Source organism: Chelonia mydas, chromosome 2, assembly GCF_015237465.2.
Source record: "Chelonia mydas isolate rCheMyd1 chromosome 2, rCheMyd1.pri.v2, whole genome shotgun sequence".
Taxonomy (NCBI): domain Eukaryota; kingdom Metazoa; phylum Chordata; order Testudines; family Cheloniidae; genus Chelonia; species Chelonia mydas.
Genome location: NC_057850.1, coordinates 136,950,233 through 136,972,649, shown reverse-complemented (window position 1 = coordinate 136,972,649; position 22,417 = coordinate 136,950,233). Strand labels below are relative to the sequence as shown.

General features: G+C 44.7%; 1 protein-coding gene across 1 annotated transcript in view; it reads left to right on the top strand.

The window, feature by feature from the left end:
• Positions 1–22,417, top strand: part of ANKRD33B (ankyrin repeat domain 33B) — a 119,985-nt gene that overhangs the window by 82,637 nt on the left and 14,931 nt on the right. The window contains exon 3 of the mRNA XM_027829032.3: positions 20,663–20,803. Coding sequence (XP_027684833.2) covers positions 20,663–20,803 — 141 coding nt within the window. The remainder of the gene's footprint in view (positions 1–20,662; positions 20,804–22,417) is intronic.

Sequence of the window (22,417 nt, the reverse complement as noted above, 5' to 3'; positions counted from 1 at the left end):
ATAATTAATTCTGACATGTGTTAGTTAAGAGGATTTATATCTAGTGTTGAGGAGTTCCAAATCTGAGATCAGAGTAACTGAAGGAATGTAATAATTAGCAACAAATAGGTTGATGTATATACATACAGCCAGAGCCATCCTATCCATAGGATGGACTGGGGCAACTGCCGTGGGCACCACATTTTGGGGGGCTCCATGCTTTAGGATGCAGGGTCCAGGGTGGCCTGGGGGGCCTGATGCTGGCAGCAGTGAGCAATCCAGCCCCAGCCCGTCCTGCTCCGCCCCACCGGCTCCTGGCGTCACCCAGGGGGAGGGGGCAGAAGCCAGAAAGAGGTGGGGGGGGAGTTTGGGGGAAGGGGGTGGAATGCGGGCGGGGAGGGGGCTGGGCAGGGGCAGGAAGAGGCAGGGCAGGGATGGGAAGAGGTAGGGGCGGGGCTTGGGAGAAGGGGTGGAGTGGGGCCGGGGCCTGGGCCGGAGTGGGTGGGTTGTCCTGGGCCCCACACCCCTCTAGGGATGGCCTTGCATACAGCATACATTTAGTGTTACATTTAATGGACAGCATCAGACAAGAGGTCCAGCTGTGGTAGTCAAGTCCCTTTTAAAAGCATCTGGTGCTGTTGTTTAAAAAAGAAAATTATATAGTTTAATTATACATTTCTATGCCCTAGTTACCACAAAACTTGTTTGGCAGCTAACTGGACATGCATAGACATTATTTATTTAGCAATAAAAACTAGTCTTACCTTTGCTGCTAGTAAATATTTGGCTTTACCTGAGAAATATTTTTGTATTATTCTGAAAAAGGAAATGATGGATTATTTTCTACTTAAGAAATCACTTGGAGGTAGTAATTATAAAATGTTTAAGTTTTTTCAGAATTGTCTTATTTATAGCAAGGTAATGATCTCTGTAGCTTTCTGAATAGAATCAGGAGATCTCAGATGCTCTGTAACCTGCTTTTCTTTTATCTGCTTCTGATGTATATTTGGCCCATAAAAGGTTTAGAGTTAAGGCTGGCTCTTTTCTGACCTTTATACTTAGTTATAATGAGCTCAGAATTAATCTACAGTGCTGACATTGACTCGACAGACATTGACTTGACACTGTCTGTCAGTATTTTATATTGATCCCAAAAACAATTGAGACTGACCTCAATCAGCAGAAGCTTATACAAGCTCATAAATATTTGGTTTTACTTATTTTCTACTTTGTAATCCTGAGCCAGAGTGTTGATACCGGTTGTTTAATACATTATTACAAGATACTGTTGTGTTAATACAGATTATCATGTGGTTAACATCGCAATCAGTGGAGTTAACATGGAATATAGTTGCTACTTAATTCTAAGTAGTAGCCCAGAGCAATATACTGTGGACAGCTGAAGCCATATATTTTATGTGGTTTTTCTTTAATTTTTCAAGTATATTGTAAATAACCTTTTCTAGTACAATATTTTTAAACTTTAGAATGATCCTCTCTCATGTCTTCTGTTTTTCTTATTTGGTTAGGCCATGCCTACACTACAAAATTAAGTCGACCTAATTTATGTCGGCATGGAACCACTGCAAGTAATTACATCGCTTGTGCATGTCTACAGTTTGCTCCTTCTGTTGGCGGTGCACATCCTCACCAGGAGAACTTGTATCGATTGTACTGTTAGTGTGGGGCATTGTGGGATAGTTCCTGAAAGCCGGTAACATTCGACGCGAGCAATGCAGTATTTATACTGACACTGCGTAGACCTAACTACACCGACCTTGACTCTTTGCCACTTGTGGAGGTGGAGTTATTAAGTTGGCGTAGCAGGGCAGTTACATCGGCGGGACTGAAATGTAAGTGTAGACAGTTCCATAGTTAGACCGACGTAAGCTGCCTTGCGTCCACCTAACTCTGTAGTGTAGACCAGGCTTTAGTGCCTTCATTTCCCCCCACCCTCCCCACATTACTTGCAGTTACTACTTTCTTGCAGCTTTTGGTTGGTTTCCTCCTCACCCCAAAGTTCCTTTCAGTAGCTTTCCATGCTGATTGGGTAGACTGGCCCACCATTGAAATCAATACATTTGTCAAACTGAACCTAGTTGTCCAGTTATTTGTGGTGAACTGTAATTTGCTACTAAAGACTTAAAGATGTATCTCTTTACTATGATGTGTGTAATTACACACACACACACACGATAACTGCATTGAAAAACGGAACACCTGTCACTCCCCACAGCTGTGGAGAGCCTATTCTCCAAGACCACTCTTTCCCTTTGGTTTCTGGGCTGTTGATGCTGCCAGGTTGGCCCCTCCTCAGCTAGTCTGGCAGTACCAGTGCTACTTGCCAGCTCCTGGTTATTGTGGTGATACATAACTACCAGGGGCAGCTCCATGTATGAGCTTTTGTGAATTATTTAAGGAGTTTATTTGTAAACAGTCTGCATAAATTATATTCTTTAAAGAAATCATGTACATTTGGTGCCGGTGAAAGGCAACACCTTGATATACGAAGCTCTCTGTCTATCCCACATACACTGCCCTGCCAGCATTGCTCTTCGCTTTATCTGGGGCAATGGGACAGTTGAGTTTCCTTGGCTCATGAAGTTCTTGGCTTCTCTGCTGAATCTGCCAATTATCTGGGGCAATGTAGAGTGTGTTAGTGAGTTTGTGATGTGGGAGCTGAAACTGAGATCTCCTCCTGTAGAGGCCACCAAACATCCACTAGATAGGAATAAATTTTAATCTGTACTGAGCTTGGCCAAATTCAAACCAGCAACGCAGAGGTAAAAGGCTCAGTCGCTCACTAGCAGTACCCTGAGGCATCTAGTCACCCAGTAAATGCTGATTTAATAGCGGGTTCTGTAGACACCTTTATTAAATCCAAAAAAGAAAATTTTACTTACTGGTGACCGTTATTCTCCGAGTCCCCTCTGTGGAGGGCCACTTATGGAGTTTGGTGCTCTCTGGTTTGATCTTAAATAACTCTACAAACAGTATGTCCATTATATAATTGGGTCCACTGGGTCACATAAGCACCCCCTTCTCCCATGACTTCGATGTTTGAGTCTTCATAAGTGAGTGTATCCCTCCACTGCCTCAGTCCTTTCTTCCACACCATGGAGTCCTAAACTGAGATAAGAACTCTGAGAAAGAGGGGAAGGTGACAAGGAAATGTGAATGCAAAGAGGTGGCTCTCAAAGAACAACAGTTACCGGTAACAGTGTAGCAGCCGTGTTAGTCTGTATCCACAAAAAGAAAAGGAGTACTTGTGGCACCTTAGAGACTAACAAATGTATTTGAGCATAAGCTGGGACTGGGAGTGGATGTGTCATTACACAAAGTAAAACTATTTCCCCATATTTATCCCCCCCCCCCCCGCACTGTTCCTCACACGTTCTTGTCAACTGCTGGAAATGGCCCACCTTGATTATAACTACAAAAGGTTCCCCCCTGCCCCCGCTCTCCTGCTGGTAATAGCTCACGTTACCTGATCACTCTTGTTATAGTCTGTATGGTAACACCCATTGTTTCATGTTCTCTCTGTATATAAAATCTCCCCACTGTATTTTCCACTACATGCATCCGATGAAGTGAGCTGTAGCTCACGAAAGCTTATGCTCAAATAAATTTGTTAGTGTCTAAGGGGCCACAAGTACTCCTTTTCTTTTTGCAGTTACCGGTAAGTAACTGACCTTTCTTCTTTGAGGGCCTCCTTGCATTCCCCCATATGGGAGATGTGTGAGCAGTACCACCAAAGATGAGTGGTAGGCTGAGGAGTTCTATAATTAAATAAATATTGCAGAACTACCTGCCCAAGTCTAGCTTCTAAACAGAAGGCCAGATTTAATGAATTGTGCTTAGTGAAGGTGTGAGCCAAACTCCAAGTGGCTGCTCTGCAAATCTCCCTGCTTTAAATATGCCATGAAGCAGTACTTGTGGCCATGGTCTGAGTTAGTTCATTGTATTTCAAACTATTATCAATAATTGATTTTTCCTAACTGCATGGTATTCCCATTTAAAATAATCACTGGAAGAAACTCCCAGGCCATTGAAATAGCAATTTTAAAAAAAAAAGTGTAATTATTACACCAAGACCATTGTTATCTTCATCTGAAATTATTCTTTCATGAGCTAAACAGAGTAGTAAATCCAGACTATTTTATTTGTAAGATTGTATAAAACATTTCAAATATATGGCTGAGATGTGCATCCTCAGAAATGCCCTCACCGGGTCTGAATCCAAACAGTACTTGCGTGTAGATAAGGTGGTTCTATGGAATTTCACAGTCTCCACACATCTTTTGTTTGCAGTTCAGCAAAGGAAACATATAGATGATAAGCAGGCCTGCAGTGTTTAGTGAGGCTGTATGAAGGACTTGTCTGTTGTATTTTGTGGATTGAGGTTGAAAGAAAACTCTTTGATATGTAGAATTTTATGGTTATTCTGACACTCTGATCTGAGCATCAGGATCCGTCAAGATGCTGGCAGCAGAATTGCTTTTAAAACCTCAGATTAGCAAAGGTCTTAGCAGAGAAGTGATTTCAGCTCACTGATGTTCATTTGCTTTTTGAAATTTAAGATGTACATCTTTGCAAAGATAGCATCCAGCTCAAGGGTTTCTCTAGATGGACAATCTTGAAATAGTATAGGGAGAGAGCTGTACTTTCAGCTTAGTAATATTGAGAAGCAGCTACAAACTACCCAATTTGGCATGCAAATCACAGGTTTGAAAAATGGCCAGCATGCCTCTGTAACTTGCCTGCCCATCTCTCAGCATCTCTTCCAGCCAAAGCATTTCTTTTCAGAGACAACGTGCCTGTTGTCTAGAATTGTAAATTCATCACAGCCTAAAAGATGGTAGAGGGTTTTAAATATGCATTTATAAATTCTAAGAGGGGGAACAAGATTGGGTGGATGGGAGTAGTGGGGCAGTGAAGAAAGGATGGGGGTAGGGTTGCCAGCTGTCTGGTTTTCAACCGCAATGCCCGGTCAAAAAGGGACTGATGCCAACCGGGCTGGTAAAAGTCAGTTCAGTCAGTGGCGCAGCGGGGGCCCAGGGCTAAGGCAGGCTCCCTGCCTGCCCTAGCTCCATGTGGCTCCCGGAAATGGCCCTGTAGGTCCCTGCAGCCCCTAGACACATGGGCAGCCAGGGAGGCTCTGCACTCTGCCCCCGCTCCCCAACCTCCTGCCCCAGTCCAGAGTTCTCTTCTGCACCCAAACTCCCTCCCGGAGCCCACACACCCCCAACACCAAACCCTCTGCCTTAGTCCCCTCCTGCACCCCAAATCCCTCATCCCCAGCCCCACCCTGGAGCCCACACCCTCAGCCGGAGCCTGCACCCCCTCCTGCACCCTAAACCCCTCATCCCCAGAGCCCGAACCTCCAGCCGGAGCCCTCACCCCCTCCTGCACTCTGAACCCCTTGGCCCTAGCCCGGAACCCCCTTCTGCACTCCGAACTCCTCATCCCTGGCCCCACCCCAGAGCCCAACCCCCTGCCCCAGCCCAGAGCCCCCCCTGCACCCCAAAACCCTCATCCCTGTCTCCATCCCGGAACCCGCACCCCCAGCCCAGAGCCCATACACCCTCCTGCACCCCAACTCCCTACCCCAGCCCAGAGCTCTCTCCCTCACCCCAAATCTTTCATCCTGGGCTCCACCCCAGAGTCCCCCTCCCGCACCCCAACCCCCTTCCCCAGCCCAGTGAAAGTGAGTGAGGGTGGGGGAGAGCAAGCAATGGAAGGAGGGGGGGATTGAGTGAGCAGGGGCAGAGCCTTGGAGAAGGGCTTCAGGGAAGGGGCAGCAGAGGGGTGTTTGGTTTTGTCCTACTAGAAAGTTGGCAACCCTAGATGGGAGATTGAGGGGGATGGAGGTAACAAACGAATGACAAAAAGAGTGGGGAAGAAATGTGAAAATGTAATGAAGGAGAGATTGTTGTGAAAGGAGAAAAAGAAAGTTGCATGAGAGGATGAAAAAATATGGGGAAGAGAAGGAAAAAAATCATTTGAGGAAGAAAAACAATGCAAAAACAGAAGGAAAGAATACTACATACAGTAAAGGGAAAGAAAAAGTAATGAAGGAATAAAAAATGGAAACAAGCAAAAAAAGGGAGGAAGATACAGTACAGTAACTTTTATTTAATAAAGGTTAATGGAACAATAAAATAAAGTAATAATAATACAACTAAAAACTCAGGGTCTGGATGCACAATATTGCTGCTGCAGGATAGCAATTGCTCCAGCCAGACATGAATGATAACAGGTGCTGTTATTCAGTGGGAATCCTTATTTGCTCACTCTTTCAAAACATCTGCTGGATGCCAGTGTGTTATATGGGCCAACTACCTATCAATCTCTAACACAGTTATGTAGTAATAGTGGAGTACAGAATTGCAAATTAGAATAATTCCATTACATAAATGAGGATGTAAAGACCAATCATACAAAGTATTGATAATGTTACGGAACGTGCTGAGCAGCCTCCATTCTGCTGATCTGTCAGGAGGCACTTGATATCTTACAGGACTGGAATCTACATTTGCAGGCACAAATCAATGTTTCAACTATGATGTTTCAAAACAGATTTTCTCCCTTTTTTCTTCTTGATGTGACACACATTTTCAGGACAGTGAGTGAGTGACATCATCATAGGTGCTGGAACTAGGGGTGCTCGGGGTGCTGCCGCACCCCCTGGCTTGAAGCGGTTTCCGTCATATACAGGGCTTACAGTTTGGTTCAATGGATCTCAGCACCCCCACTATACAAATTATTCCAGCACCTCTGGGCATCATGCCTGCTTATATGCAGAAATAACAAGAAGGCAGCCATAATCCAATGTTTAGGGCCCCGAACTAGAAGTCAATAGACCTAAATGATGTGTATTCTTGGGGAAAGTCATTCCACCTTCCTGTCTCAGTCCCCACATCTGTAAAATGGAGATAATGATATTTACCTTCCCTGTAAAGCATGGATGGAAAAAATAATTTCTAAACAAAGATAGCCTGGGGACCCTTTGCATATAGTGGACTGAATTTGCATGCTGCTGCTGACATTATTCTTTATTATTATTGTAGTAGTACAGCAGTGCCTAGAAGTCTCAACCAAAACTGCGACCCCATTGTACCAGGCACTGTCAACCAAATAGGAAAGACATTCTAGTGGACTGACCTGGCCAGGCATAAAGTGAGTCACAGAACATGTCTTTGAGGGCACTGATACACTTCACAAAAAATATGCTTGGCATATGTACGAGTTAAGCTATGATTGATTACTTATACTGTGTAGACACTCCTCTATTTACATAAGAACGGCCATACTGGGTCAGGCCAAAGGTCCATCTAGCCCAGTATCCTGTTTTCCAACCGTGGCCGATGCCAGGTGCTTCAGAGGGAATGAACAGAACAGGTAATCATAGAATCATAGAATGATAGAATATCAGGGTTGGAAGGGACCTCAGGAGGTCATCTAGTCCAACCCCCAACTCAAAGCAGGACCAATCCCCAACTAAATCATCCCAGCCAGGACTTTGTCAAGCCTGACCTTAAAAACTTCTAAGGAAGGAGATTCCACCACCTCCCTAGGTAGCCCTTTGCAGTGCTTCACCACCCTCCTAGTGAAAAAGTTTTTCCTAATATCCAATCTAAACCTCCCCCACTGCAACTTAAGACCATTACTCCTCGTTCTGTCATCTGCTACCACTGAGAACACTCTAGATCCATCCTCTTTGGAACCCCCTTTCAGGTAATTGAAAGCAGCTATCAAATCCCCCCTCATTCTTCTCTTCCGCAGACTAAACAATCCCAGTTCCCTCAGCCTCTCCTCATAAGTCATGTGTTCCAGTCCCCTAATAATTTTTGTTGCCCTCCGCTTTACTCTTTCCAATTTTTCCACATCCTTCTTGTAGTGTGGGGCCCAAAACTGGACACAGTACTCCAGACGAGGCCTCACCAATGTCGAATAGAGGGGAATGATCACGTCTCTCAATCTGCTGGCAATGCCCCTACTTATACATCCCAAAATGCCATTGGCCTTCTTGGCAACAAGGGCACACTGTTGACTCATATCCAGCTTCTCGTCCACTCTAACCCCTAGGTCCTTTTCTGCAGAACTGCTATCTAGCCATTCGGTCCCTAGTCTGTAGCTGTGCATGGGATTCTTCCGTCCTAAGTGCAGGACTCTGCACTTGTCCTTGTTGAACCTCATCAGATTTCTTTTGGCCCAATCCCCTAATTTGTCTAGGGCCCTCTGTATCCTATTCCTACCCTCCAGCCTATCTATCTCTCCTCCCAGTTTAGTGTCATCTGCAAACTTGCTGAGGGTGCAATCCACGCCATCCTCCAGATCATTAATGAAGATATTGAACAAAACTGGCCCGAGGACCGACCCTTGGGACACTCCACTTGATAGAGCCGTTGATCACTACACGTTGAGCCCAACAATCTAGCCAACTTTCTATCCACCTTATCGTCCATTCATCCAGCCCATACTTCTTTAACTTGCTGGCAAGAATACTGTGGGAGACCGTGTCAAAAGCTTTGCTAAAGTCAAGGAACAACACGTCCACTGCTTTCCCCTCATCCACAGAGCCAGTTATCTCGTCATAGAAAGCAATTTAGATTAGTCAGGCATGACTTGCCCTTGGTGAATCCATGCTGACTGTTCCTGATCACTTTCCTCTCCTCTAAGTGCTTCAGAATTGATTCCTTGAGGACCTGCTCCATGATTTTTTCCAGGGACTGAGGTGGGGCTGACTGGCCTGTAGTTCCCAGGATCCTCCTCCTTCCCTCTTTTAAAGATGGGTACTACATTAGCTTTTTTCCAGTTGTCCGGGACCTCCCCCGATCGCCATGAGTTTTCAAAGATAATGGCCAATGGCTCTGCAATCACATCCGCCAATTCCTTTAGCACTCTCGGTGCAACGCATCTGGCCCCATGGACTTGTCCTCATCCAGCTTTTCTAAATAGTCCCGAACCACTTCTTTCTTCACAGAGGGCTGGTCACCTCCTCCCCATGCTGTGCTGCCCAGTGCAGCAGTCTGGTAGCTGGCCTTGTTCGTGAAGACAGAGGCAAAAAAAGCATTGAGTACATTCGCTTTTTCCACATCCTCTGTCACTAGGTTGCCTCCCTCATTCAGTAAGGGACCCACACTTTCCTTGACTTTCTTCTTGTTGCTAACATATCTGAAGAAACCCTTCTTGTTACTCTTAACATCTCTTGCTAGCTGCACCTCCAGGTGTGATTTGGCCTTCCTGATTTCACTCCTGCATGCCAAAGCAATATTTTTATACTCTTCCCTGGTTATTTGTCCAATCTTCCACTTCTTGTAAGCTTCTTTTTTTGTGTTTAAGATCAGCAAGGATTTCACTGTTAAGCCAAGCTGGTCGCCTGCCATATTTACTATTCTTTCTACACATCGGAATGGTTTGTCCCTATAACCTCAATAAGGATTCTTTAAAATACAGCCAGCTCTCCTGGACTCCTTTCCCTCTCATGTTATTCTCCCAGGGGATCCTGCCCATCAGATCCCTGAGGTTGTCAAATTCTGCTCTCCTTTCTTCCCTGTGTTAGGATCCTGAACTCGACCATCTCATGGTCACTGCCTCCCAGGTTCCCATCCACTTTTGCTTCCCCTACTAATTCTTCCCGGTTTGTGAGTAGCAGGTCAAGAAGAGCTCTGCCCCTAGTTGGTTCCTCCAGCACTTGCACCAGGAAATTGTCCCCTACACTTTCCAAAAACTTCCTGGATTGTCTCTGCACCGCTGTATTGCTCTCCCAGCAGATATCAGGGTGATTGAAGTCTCCCATGAGAACCAGGGCCTGCGATCTAGTAACTTCCGTTAGTTGCCAGAAGAAAGCCTTGTCCACCTCATCCCCCTGATCCGGTGGTTTATAGCAGACTCCCACCACGACATCACCCTTGTTGCTCACGCTTCTAAACTTAATCATCAAATGATCCATTTCCTGTCATCCATTCTCAGGTTCTGGCAAAACCAAGGCTAGGGACACCATCCTTGCCACTCTGGCTAATAACCATTGATGGACCTATCCTCCATGAATGTATCTAGTTCTTTTTTGAACCCTGTTATAGTCTTGGCCTTTACAACCTCCTCTGGCAATGAGTTCCACAGGTTGACTGTGTGTTGTGTGAAAAAATACTTACTTTTTCTTCATTTTAAACCTGCTGCCTTTATTTGGTGACCCCTAGTTCTTGTGTTATGAGTAGGAGTAAACAACACTTCCTTATTTACTTTCTCCACACCTGTCATGATTTTATAGACCTCTATCATATTCCCCCTTAGTCCTCTCTTTTCCAAGCTAAAAAGTCCCAGACTTTTTAATTTCTCCTCAGATGGAAGCTGTTCTATATCCCTAATCATTTTTATTCCCTTTTCAGAACCTTTTCCAGTTCCAATATACTTTTTTGAGAAGGGGCGACCACATGTGCACGCAGTATTCAATATGTGGGCATACATTGGTGTGACGTTCCCCTCTGGTGTTATCTGGACCAGTGATCTGCTAGGTCACTCCAATCCTTGACTCTGGGAGCCAACCTTACCCTGCTCTGCTGTGAGAACCCCCACTCCTGGACTGTTCACACACAACCTCTAGCATGTAAGCTGCTTCTTGGATTGTGCAACCAAATGACACTAGCCAATATCTCTGGTCCCAGATACAACCCTAGGAACCTCCATCTTGCAGTGTCCAGTTATGTCCACTGGACACCACACACTTATATGAGTTCGTCAATTTAACAAAGACATTGATATGTACCAGGCTTGTTATCCCAAGGGGAGTCTCTGAAACGCTTCAAAGTAAACACACTGCTTCAGGTAGAATAAACAAACAAATTTATTAACTATAAAGATAGATTTTAAGTGATTATAAGTCAAAGCATAACAAGTCAGATTTGGTCAAATGAAATAAAAGCAAAACACATTCTAAGCTGATCTTAACACTTTCAGTGCTCTTACAAACTTAGATATTTCTCAGCACAGTCTGGCTGGTTGCTCTTCAACCAGGCTCTCCCCTTTGATCAGCGCTTCAGTCACTTGGTGTGGTGTCTGTAAATATAGGTGGAAGAGAGAGGAAGAGCATGGAAAATGTCTCTCCCTTTTGTCATGTTCTTTCTTCCCTCTTGGCTTTGCTCCCCCCCTTCAGTGTCAGGTGAGCATTACCTCCTCACGGTTCCAAACTGACCAAAGGAAGGGGGGTGATTCCTTCGAGAGTCAAACAGATTCTTTTGTTGCTGCCTAGGCCGGCGCTCTTTGTTCCTGTGAGGCTGGGCTGGGTTTGTCCCATATATGCCCTGATGAGGTATGAACTGCCTCTCAGCTCTTGGAGAGTGTGACATTATTGACATAAACAGTGACCATATAGATCATTGTTGCAACCAGGGTCCTATGGTTGCACCAGTTCTTGTACAGAGGAGGCCAAGTGGGGTGTCTATGGAAAGGTTGTAGTTTGCTGGTTGTGATTATGTTGTCTGTATGTGTGTAACATTTTTGTATTTGAAGTTATGAATATTGGCTATGTACTTGTTTGATTTTAAATAGCCGCAGTGAAGCATTTGGTGAGCTTCTTGAGAAAGGACTCTTCTCAGTAAGTACCCAATCAAGAAACACTTAACTGACAATGGACTTTGGGAGATGCCAATCCACATCTGAGCTTTCCTGGGAATGTTCAATCTGACATATAAACAATGGCGTCAGCCTGGAAAAAGCTGAATCATTCATAGACATGTGACTTGCCCAGGTGGCTACAGACTCCATCTTGTTACTGTGATTTTGCACAGAAGAACAAAGGGGTTTACACCCATGAGAGAGAATATAAAAGGTCCTGGAAACTCCTCCATTTTGTTTTCAGCTGGTTCAAAAGATAGCCTCTCTACCCCAAAGAGATGCCTGAAAGAAACTGGAACAAAGGACAGTAACTACGGGGGTGTGAGTGATTGCTGGAATCAGACTCGGAAGGAGTCTAGTCTGAGAAAGAAGTTTATTGGAACATCTCTGAGGGTGATGTATTATTTTCCTACTGTATTAGGTTTAGATTTGTGTGTTTTTGTTTTATATTGCTTGGTAATTTACTTTGTTCTGTCTGTCATTACTTGGAACCACTTAAATCCTACTTTTTATACTTAATAAAATCAGTTTTTGCTTATTAATTGATCCAAAGTAAGTAATTAATTCCTGGGAGAGCAAACAGCTGTGCATATCTCTCTTTCAGTGTTACAGAGGGTGGACAATTTATGAGTTTACCCTGTATAAGCTTTATACAGAGTAAAACAGATTTATTTGGGGTTTGGACCCCATTGGGAACTGGGTATCTGGGTGCTAGAGGCAGGAGCACTTCTTAAGCTGTTTTCACTTAAGTCTGCTGCTTGTGGGGGACGTGGTTCAGACCTGGGTCTGTGTTTGCAGCAGGCTAGCGTGTCTGGCTCAACAAGACAAGGTACTGGAGTCCCAAGCTGGCAGGGAAAATGGGGTCAGAGGTAGTCTCAGCATATCAGGTGGCAGTCCCAAGGGGGTCTCTGTGACTCAACCCATCACAGTGGTGTCATCAGCAGGATCTGTGTACAGCTGATTGCTTTGAGATGCTGGTAGTGATTTTGAATGAGTTTTAAGTGTGGTGGCTGGAGAACAGACAAAGTGGTTACTGGTTTGCTATTTTCTGTTTGTTTACTTCGGCTGAGTGAATAAACACAAGAAAGCAGGAAAATGACTACCAGTGAGGCAGCTACAAAACTAGAGCTGGCCAGACTGGAAGTGGAAGAAAAGGCAAAGGACCATGATTTTCAAATGTGGCAGGCAGAAATGAGGCTCAAAGAAGCAGAGACAGCCAGGGAGGAAGCTGCTCACAAAAGAGCAATGGAAACCCAGAGGCTAGCCCTGGAGTTAAAAGACACAGAAATACAGGCCTAGATTGAGGCCCAGAAACATGAACTGACTGTTATGGAGTGGAAGAGACAAAACCGTTCAGCAGCTGGCTCCACGTCCCCAAAAATCCACAAATGGGAGCGACTATGTCCGCAGTATGATGAATCCAGTGATATTGCCGAATATTTCATCATCTTTGAAAGACTGTGCACCCTCCATGCAATTCCTGAGGATCAAAAAATGACTACGTTGATGGGAAAATTGACTGAAAGAGCTCTGGACAAATTCAATAAGATGCCTATTGATGATGCTTCAAATTATGGTAAATTTAAGCAACTGGTTTTGAAACAGTTTGAGATTACACCTGAAACCTATAGGGTTAAATTCAGGAGTCTTAAGAGGGGATCTGGATTGAGCAATGTGGTTTATGTAAAAGAAATGAGAGATTTGTTTGACAAGTGGGTGAGGGGAAAAGGCATTACAAGCTTTGAAGGAATGTGTGATTTGGTTATTCAGGAACAATTCCTCAATATGTGCAGTGATAATGTAAAACAGTATTTGTGGGACAAAAAGGTGGATGCAGTGGGTGAATTAGCTGGGTTTGCAGACTCTTTTGAGCAGTCACAAGCTGCAATTAAACAAAAACCACTAGCCGCGGGGGACAGGGTTGGGGGAAAGCAGAATCACCGTTTTACCCCCAGGAAAAAGGAGACTGGGCGTTCACCTCCCCATTCCCCTGTTAGTCGTCCCAGTTCTCCTGTACAAGCAGAGGAGCCCAGAAGGTGCTATCACTGTAAGTCCACTGAGCACCTGAGGAATAAATGTCTTTGGCTGAGTGGGAACAGGCAGCGGGTAACACATGAAGCTGCTGCTGCTTCTGCTTCTCAGAGCACAAGGTTATCCCAGGCTAATGCCTCTTTCCACACAGGATTTGTAAAGGTTGCTGCTACTCAACCAAGCAGTGAGCATATGCATGCTGTTAAGCTTAATGGCAAACTTCTCCAAGGTTTAAGGGATACAGGTGCAGGAGAGACCTGATCCAGTAGAAGGATTTGTTACCAGGAAAAATGGCAGAATTAGAATTGGTGGGAGGTTACAAGGTCCTTGCACCTTTAGCTAAGGTACACATGGAAAATGGTGATTTGCAGGCTGAACTGACTGGTGCAGCAGTGGCACACAATTCTGCGCCTTTTCTACAAGGAAATGGTTTATTTAATGTGTCAAAATCTGCCCCAGGGTTTGTTAGCAGCAAGAAGGAATCCTGTGCTAAAAGCCCCAGGGGAGAGGGTGAAGTCACAGGTGCTGCTGTGGGAATAGGAGAGTGTCTCTTTAATTCCTCTGTAGCCATGGAGAATGCAGCTTTGGGGGAAGGGGCAGTTGAAAGCAGTTCCTGTAGCCCTGGGGCTCAAGGCAAGTCCCTGTGGGAGGGGCTGGATAGAGCCAGTTCCTGTACTGTTGTCTCCCTGGAGGAGGGGAATGTTCCACCTTGTAACAGGGAGGCCTTCCCAGCTGCTGACTGCCAGGAAGTTGCAAGTCATCAGGGGACAGGTCCTGCTCTGGGGTCACAGAGACATGTAGCCGGGAGATGGAAGTTGGGGTTCTGGTGACTGCTGCATTGGGAACAGACCCCAAGGACTCTGTAGCTGGAAGCAAGCCCAACCTGAGGGAAAGGGCAGGGGGGATTTTACTGGCCAGTGAGGGGTCTGTTATAGCTAGTAGCTATGAGCCCACAGCTGGATCAGGGTCACCTTCCCCTTTGGGGGACACAGGAGGGGAGCCCAGAGAGGGAAGTCCTGACAGAAGGTGAGGGGGGACAGGAGGGTCTGCCCACCTTTTGTAGGGAGACTTTTCCCCAGGAGGAGGGTGAAAAATCTGCATCTAAAATGCCAGACCGCTCTCCTGTGGATCAGGGTTTAAGGAAAGACTGGGGGTGAGATCTCCTGGAGGGAAGAGTTCATCCAGCTGACCTGTTGGGAGCAGAGAGTGGGGTAACCAGGAGGATCTTACCAATCTAAAACACTCCATTAAAGAATGTTATTCTTGCTACCCTTGTAAAAGATAACACTGTCTCTTCAAGGCTGGGGGGAGAAAAACTCCGCATTTGGGAAGCTTCACAATGGTGGGGTTTTATATTGCTTGGTAATTTACTTTGTTCTGTCTGTCATTACTTGGAACCACTTAAATCCTACTTTTTATACATAATAAAATCACTTTTTGCTTATTAATTGATCCAGAGTAAATAATTAATTTCTGGGAGAGCAAACAGATGTGCATATCTCTCTATCAGTGTTACAGAGGGTGGACAATTTATGAGTTTACCCTGTATAAGCTTTATACAGAGTAAAACAGATTTATTTGGGGTTTGGACCCCATTGGGAACTGGGTATCTGGGTGCTAGAGGCAGGAGCACTTCTTAAGCTGTTTTCACTTAAGCCTGCTGCTTGTGGGGGACGTGGTTCAGACCTGGGTCTGTGTTTGCAGCAGGCTAGCGTGTCTGGCTCAACAAGACAAGGTACTGGAGTCCCAAGCTGGCAGGGAAAATGGGGTCAGAGGTAGTCTCAGCACATCAGGTGGCAGCCCCAAGGGGGTCTCTGTGACCCAACCCGTCACAGAGAGTTTTTGCCTGGGCTTATTTTAAGCCATGAGGCTACATTTTCAGCCTCATAACTACATACATGAAATTATAACCTATAACCTTACTATAACATTACTGTAACAACAATGCTTAGTGCATCATAAGCCTTCTGAAGACACCCAACATGACAAACTTTGCATTGGATACCACATAATCATTTTACAAGGATGAACATGGGGGTGCTGGGTGTTCCCCCGAGGTACAGAGCATCACACATGGATTTATATACAGGCAATATGATATTCGCTGTCTTATTATCTATCCCTCTCTTAAAGATTCCCAACATTCTGCTAGCTTTTCTGACTGGCACTGCACATTGAGTGGATGTTTTCAGAGAATTCCACAATGACTCCAAGATCTTTTACTTGAATGGTAACAGCTAATTTAGACCCCATCATTTTATATGTATAGTTGGGATTATGTTTTCCAATGTGCATTACTTTGCATTTATCAACAGTGAATTTCATCTGCCATTTTCTTTCCCAGTCACCCAGTTTTGTGAGATCTCTTTGTAATTCTTCGCAGTCTGCTTTGGACTTAACTATCTTGAGTAGTTTTGTATAATCTGCAAATTTTGCCACCTCGCTGTTTACCCCTTTTTCCAGATTGTTCATCTACGTGTCTGATAATTCTGCTCTTTACTATAGTTTCAATCAGTTTGTCCAGTACTGAAGTTAGGCTTACTGGCCTGTAATTGCTGGGATCACCTCTGGAGCCTTTAAAAAAAGGCTTCACATTAGCTATCTTCCAGTCATCTGGTACAGAAGCTGATTGAAATGATAGGTTACATATCACAGTTAGAAGTTCTGCAATTTCACATTTGAGTTCTTTCAGAACTCTTGAGTGAATACCATTTGGTCCTGGTAACTTATTACTGCTCAGTTTAACAATTTGTTACAAAACCTCCTCTAATGACACCTCAATCTGGGACAGTTGCTCAGATTTGTCACCTAAAAAGAATGGCTCAGGTTTGGGAGTCTCCCTCACAACCTCAACTGTGAAGACCAATGCAAAGAATTCATTTAGTTTCTCTGCAATGGCCTTATCATCCTTGAGTGATCTTTTAAAAGCTCAATTGTCCAATGGCCCTACTTGTTGTTTAGTAGGCTTCCTGTTTCTGATGTACTTAAAAAAAAATTGCTATTATTTTTTGAGTCTTTGGCTAGCTGTTCTTCAGATTCTTTTTTGGCCTTCCTAACTGTATTTTTCACTATTATGCTCCTTTCTGTTTTCCTCACTAGGATTTAACTTCCACTTCTTAAAGGATGCCTTTTTGCCTCTCACTGCTTCTTTTACTTTGGCACGGTGGCACTTTTTTTGATTCCCTTACTATGTTTTTTAATTTGGGGTATACATTTAAGTTGAGCCTCTATTGTGGTGTCTTTAAAAAGTTACTGCGTCTTGTGCTGTGCACCACTTGCAAAGTGAAACAGTACCATCCTTGGAAAAAGTGAGTTTAGTTGTATTTAATGCGATGCATAAGAAATTAAACAGCACAAGGTTTCCATAAGCAAGTAATACTGTATAAATTGTACAGGTTCTCTCCAAGCTAGTCATGGAGTGAATGAAAAACAGATACTTGAGCTGGACAACAATCTCTCTCCAGGTCTTTCAATAAGAGACATGCACAGAGACAACCCATAACTCTTGATGGTCGCGGGGGAGCACAATTTAAAGGTTGGGGCGGGCACATGACCACCCCTTTCCATGCATGCGTCACCTCTGGGCCCTTTCCCACTCCCCCTGCGCCTCCCATGCCCTCTTGAGCCCACTCCCCTCAGAGAGCTCCTTCCTAACTTACTTCTCCCATTGCCTCCCCCCTGCGGGCCAGAGCGGGCTCTGATACCTACCACCGAGCAGGTTACTGCAGCTGCGAGCAAGGAAGAGATGGGATTCAGAAGTCTTCCCCATACCTCCTCTGGTGTTGCTGTGCTGCCAGCCCTATCTCTCTTCCCTGCTCCAGGTGTCTCCTAGCAGGACTGAGTGGCAGTGCTTGGTGCTGGTGTCGGTGCCTTTCCCAGGCACGTCCCACTCAGGCGCACTCAGCCAGACTCCCACCATGGCAGAAATTGGGGGAGGGGGACTCTTGACACCACATGTCCCTACCCCCACACAGGACAAAGAACCGTACACTGAACATAGTATTCTTGTTAGGAAGCACACCAAGCATACAGCCCGACAAACTCTTTGATGTTAGAAAGTATTTTCCCCCCATTCTGCAGCTTCCTAGTGCCATGCTTCCTCATTCGCAATCCCCTTTCACACCCTCTCAGTGCTGTGACTTTCTCCCACTCCCACTAAACTACTGTATGTATAGCAGCCCAAGGTTACTGCCACTATGGATCAGACTTTACATCTGTCATTAATAGTCAGCAATAGCATGCAATTCAAATATAACCATGGTAACTTCTTTTTAGAGCTTCATGAAGCTTTTGTAGCAAACCTGAAATCACACAATACTCACCTGGTTTCAGGTTAGGTACAAACTCTCTAGAGTTCACCTAGGTTCACTGAAACACTGATGAACTTTTCAAGAGAACCTGGGCCAAATTCATGGCTTTGTATCAAAACCATGACAGGTTGAACTAAACATAATGTGAAATTTGACATTTATGACTGTTTTATTGTGAGTCTGTGTTTCTTTGAACCTAAAATTTGAAGCAAACCTCAGGGTACATAAACCCCTGTGGATTGAAATTGAAGAGGTTTGCATGAATCCCTGTGATATTGAACAGCTGAGTTCCACACAGCTCTGCTTAGAATCGTAGACTTTAAGGTCTTAATTTTCTTTGTTACTTTGCTGCTATTTTTTTGTCTTCACTTGAAGTTAGATCCAATCCCCTGGGGAGCTTTGACTATGATTTCCCCCACCCCATTCCCCATCTGTATCAACTAGCCCAATCTGTAGTTATATTTTTGGCAACATGAAGAACATCTTTAACAGTAATTAACATAGAGATTTTTTAGAAATTCATTTATTTGTATGTAATGTTGTTTTAAATATCCTCACTATTCTGATGTTCTGTAGATATCCCTGATTGAACAGAAGTGTTTCTGCTACATTGAGGCCTTCAGATTATGCAGAGAGATACTTACAGATCAAGAGTCCAGTCCTGCAAACCTTCTGGGCACAGAGATTCCATTAGGGTTAATTGTCTTCATTGTCCTTATTTGTGGCTTGATTCTGCTCCCACTGAAGTCAATAGGAGTTGTGCCATCGACTGCAACATGAGCAGAATTGGGGCATTGGTTCATGTTATGGGCCCAGTTGAAAATGAGAGTAAATCATTGCAATTCTAATTTGGTATTTTTTTACACCTAGTTTGCACTCACTTTGTACTGAACTAAGTGATGACACAAGGTGCAGAACCACAATGCATTTGGCCTTCAATTTCTTTGATTCTCGCACAGTTTAAACTCCTGTTTTAGGTTGTCTATGAAATTGCTTGAGTTTCAAGGAAGTTTCCGGTTACACAAATGGGTTGGTGGGATTTGGCAAACCTCAGAGAAGGCTGAGACTGAAAACATTGTTAACACTATGACTACAGATCTATCTAAAACCATTTAACTGGCAAAAAATTTGCTTTTCCTGCCTTCCAGAAGAAGTGTAGGACTGTGTTGGTGCAAACAACTGCTGATGAAAACTGCACCAAATGTGCTGTGACAAATTTCTTTTAAAAATTGCTCTGTGTGAATTACATTCTGCTTCAGTAACATTTCTGGATATACTTGACAGCCATGCATCGCAGAATATCCAACTGGACTGCAGAGTGAGATGACAGTACATTTTTTACAGCTCACAGTAGTTAAGCTGTGATTGTTGCAGCTGCCTGACAGACTGCATTATTATACAAACCATCAAACCATCATAAAATAAATGACAAGTGAAGGGAAAACTGTTTTGAATGAGTCATAATGGCACTAGATGTTTGTCATCTTCTGTTAGTCCAGTTGTAAGGGCTTGATGTTTTAATTGGTCTTCAGGCTGTTAGCTCCGTAACACTTATTATTTTAGCCAGTGACAGTCTTCCGTGCTCTTCATATCCCTGCTGACACCAGTGACACTGGCACACAAACCAAAGGAAATGAAAGGCAGCAATGGCCATTTTTGGAGAGTAAAACTTGACAGCAGAACATCAGTCACGTTGATTTTACTGTGAAGCCAGTAAAGCTGCCCCACTGGCCTATTGCTAGTGAGCGGCCCAGTGGCTCTCCACAGCCAGGCAGGGAAAGAAATGGTGAAAAAGAGTAAAAAGAGAACACAAATAATCCCTTTGTCTAATATCAACCCACCCAAAGTTCTGTGGAGATTTTCAGCTCTGTCTTGTGCAACCAGACATTAATCAAACTCGATGATTTTCGAGAACAGGAACCAGCTGTCTGCATATCTCCATGGCAGTATCTTGTCCAGTTCTTTGACAATATGTGCATACAATTAATAACTTCACACTTGCATCAGACCTTCCATTTTCAAAGAGTTTTAGGGGTCAGTTTGGTTTTCCCACAAGCCCAGTATATGGGGCAGAATGTCTTTGCACTGCCCTAATAGCAGACCCTGATGATTCTGTGTTTTGGCTTCCTCCATTCCAGCCCTATAACTGGCACAGCCTACATCCCCTAGTGCTGCTGTGCTGGCCGGCACACTGGAGGTGGTGGAACCACCTATTCCCTATCCCTTCCCACCAGTATGAATTGGGGGACACATAGTAGCCCCACATAGGCTATTCTTCCCTCTGTGCTACTGTCCACTGTATGGGTAACTGGTACAGGAAAGTAGGGGGCATCTTACTATGACATGCCACAATGTGGTTCTTAGCTATTCCCCACAAACAACCCCTGAGGTGGGTAAGTAGGAGTGTTATTACATCAGTTTTTATAGAGGGGAAAGCCACACTCAGAGTCAATGTCAGAGCTGAGATTAGAACCCAGGAATTCCAGGCTCCTGTTCCCATGCTCCAGTCAGACCATCATGACACTTTAAGAGTAAATGCTAATGACTGCAGCATGTGAAAAAGGATGTGAGAGAATGGTATAGTATTAAGTAGCCATGGCTTGCATATTTGATAGCTGCTAGTGGTCAATTAAAAGTTTCAAGCAGTCTAAACCTCAGGGTGATTCTTAACTCTAATATTTTTCAGTAGTGATAACTCTTCTCTCCCTTGTTTTATCCTTCTACAGGGCATATAACCATTACAAACTACTTGTTGAACTATTTTCCTGGTCTTGATATTGAGAAGAGGAATGTATTTGGATTCACAGCACTGATGAAATCTGCAATGCAAGGCCGAACTGAATGTGTCAGAGCCTTAATGTTGGCAGGTATTTGAAATTCTTTACTTCATCAGTACTTCTTGCTCTGAATAGGATAGCAGTAAATCTATGAAAAGCTGGCCTTTCCAGTATTTACTTTATTGAGAGGCATGGTGGAGCTATTGATACAAATGAAAACAATTTCTGAATGTCTTGTAAATACAGAAGTGAAGCAGTTTTATTTATTAATTATTATTATTGTTACAATAGTACTTTACACTGCTCTTGAATTTCAATCTGAGCATCTCAGCAGAAATTACAGGCATTCATTGGTTTACACTTGCATCATCCATGAGAAGTAGATAAGTAAGTTGGGGACTTAGGTGAGGGAGGCATGGCACCCTACAGCCCTGCTAGTGCATCCCAGCCCCTCCACCCCAATCTCAATGCACCCCCAGCTCTGACAATTCACCCCAACCCTCTGAGCCCCAATCCCCTGCAGCCAAACCTTCCTGTAGCTTAATCCCCTCCAGCGCTGCCAGTGCACCCCAAAACTGTTATGAGTAAGTGATGGAAGAACATTCATTGAGAAATTGGAAGGTTCTTAGCTGACTGAAAAATGTGTGCTGTATGGCATAGAAATACTTTCTCTCAAACATAAAACAGTCAGTATTGTGGAGCAGAAATCCTGTCTGTGATTTCTCTCCCCGGCCCTGCCACAAACTCCACCCTCCAACCATTCAGAAATGTGACCAGAAACACCATTCCACTGTCATACCTAAAACTGCAGCCTCACAGGAGCCGGGAGCTGAAGTTAAAATTCTTCCCGATAGAGAAAACACTTCAGTCCGCAGGGGACTCCGGAGGTCGTGACCCCGGATCATCCCCGGAGCCTTCGCTTTCAAAGGGGTCGAGTGGTGAAGAGGAGGAGAGAGAGAGAGAGAGAAAGAAGACGCCACCAGCAGACTCCCCCTGGAAAGGCTCCTCCGAGCAACTGGCCAGCCAGAGGGGTGTTCCCCAGTGCAGCCATCTGGGTAGGACAATACCAGCAGAGGAGCCTCCTGCTGTGAGCTCAGCGGCAGCTCTGGTTCAGCATGGGGGCTTCCTGCTGTGAGCTCCGCCCTGCTCTGAGCTCTGCTCTCCCCACCGACAAGGGGCTTCTGTAAGCTCTGTGCTGCTCTGAGCTCTACTCTGGGCAACTACTGCACCGAGCAGGCACAGTTACCCTACCATCTCGACAGGGAGAAGCCCTGCTGTCCGCTCTGCTTGGGCACCGAGACACCAGAGGCTTCCACCCTCATGCTCTGAGGCAACAGCACCATCCCCTAAGGAGAGGGGACAGTTACCGTACCATCTCTAAAAGAGCGGCATAGAGAAACCCTTCGGTACCAGATGCAACAAAACTCCCATCTAGGAAGTGTTCTGCACCTTCCCAACCATTGATACCGACTACAGACTCCTCTGGGGTCCCGCATGAGCCCATGGTAACACAGGTGCTCTGATACTCTGGAGACCTGTGGCCTCAGTACCCAGGGAGAGACAATTACCATACCGTCTCTAAAAAAGTGGCACCAACAAACTTTTTGTACTGAGCAAAACTCTTATTTAGGGAGTGCTCTGCCCAACTATCAGTACTGACAATGTACCACAGACCCTCCTCTGTGGTACCAAATGAACCCATGG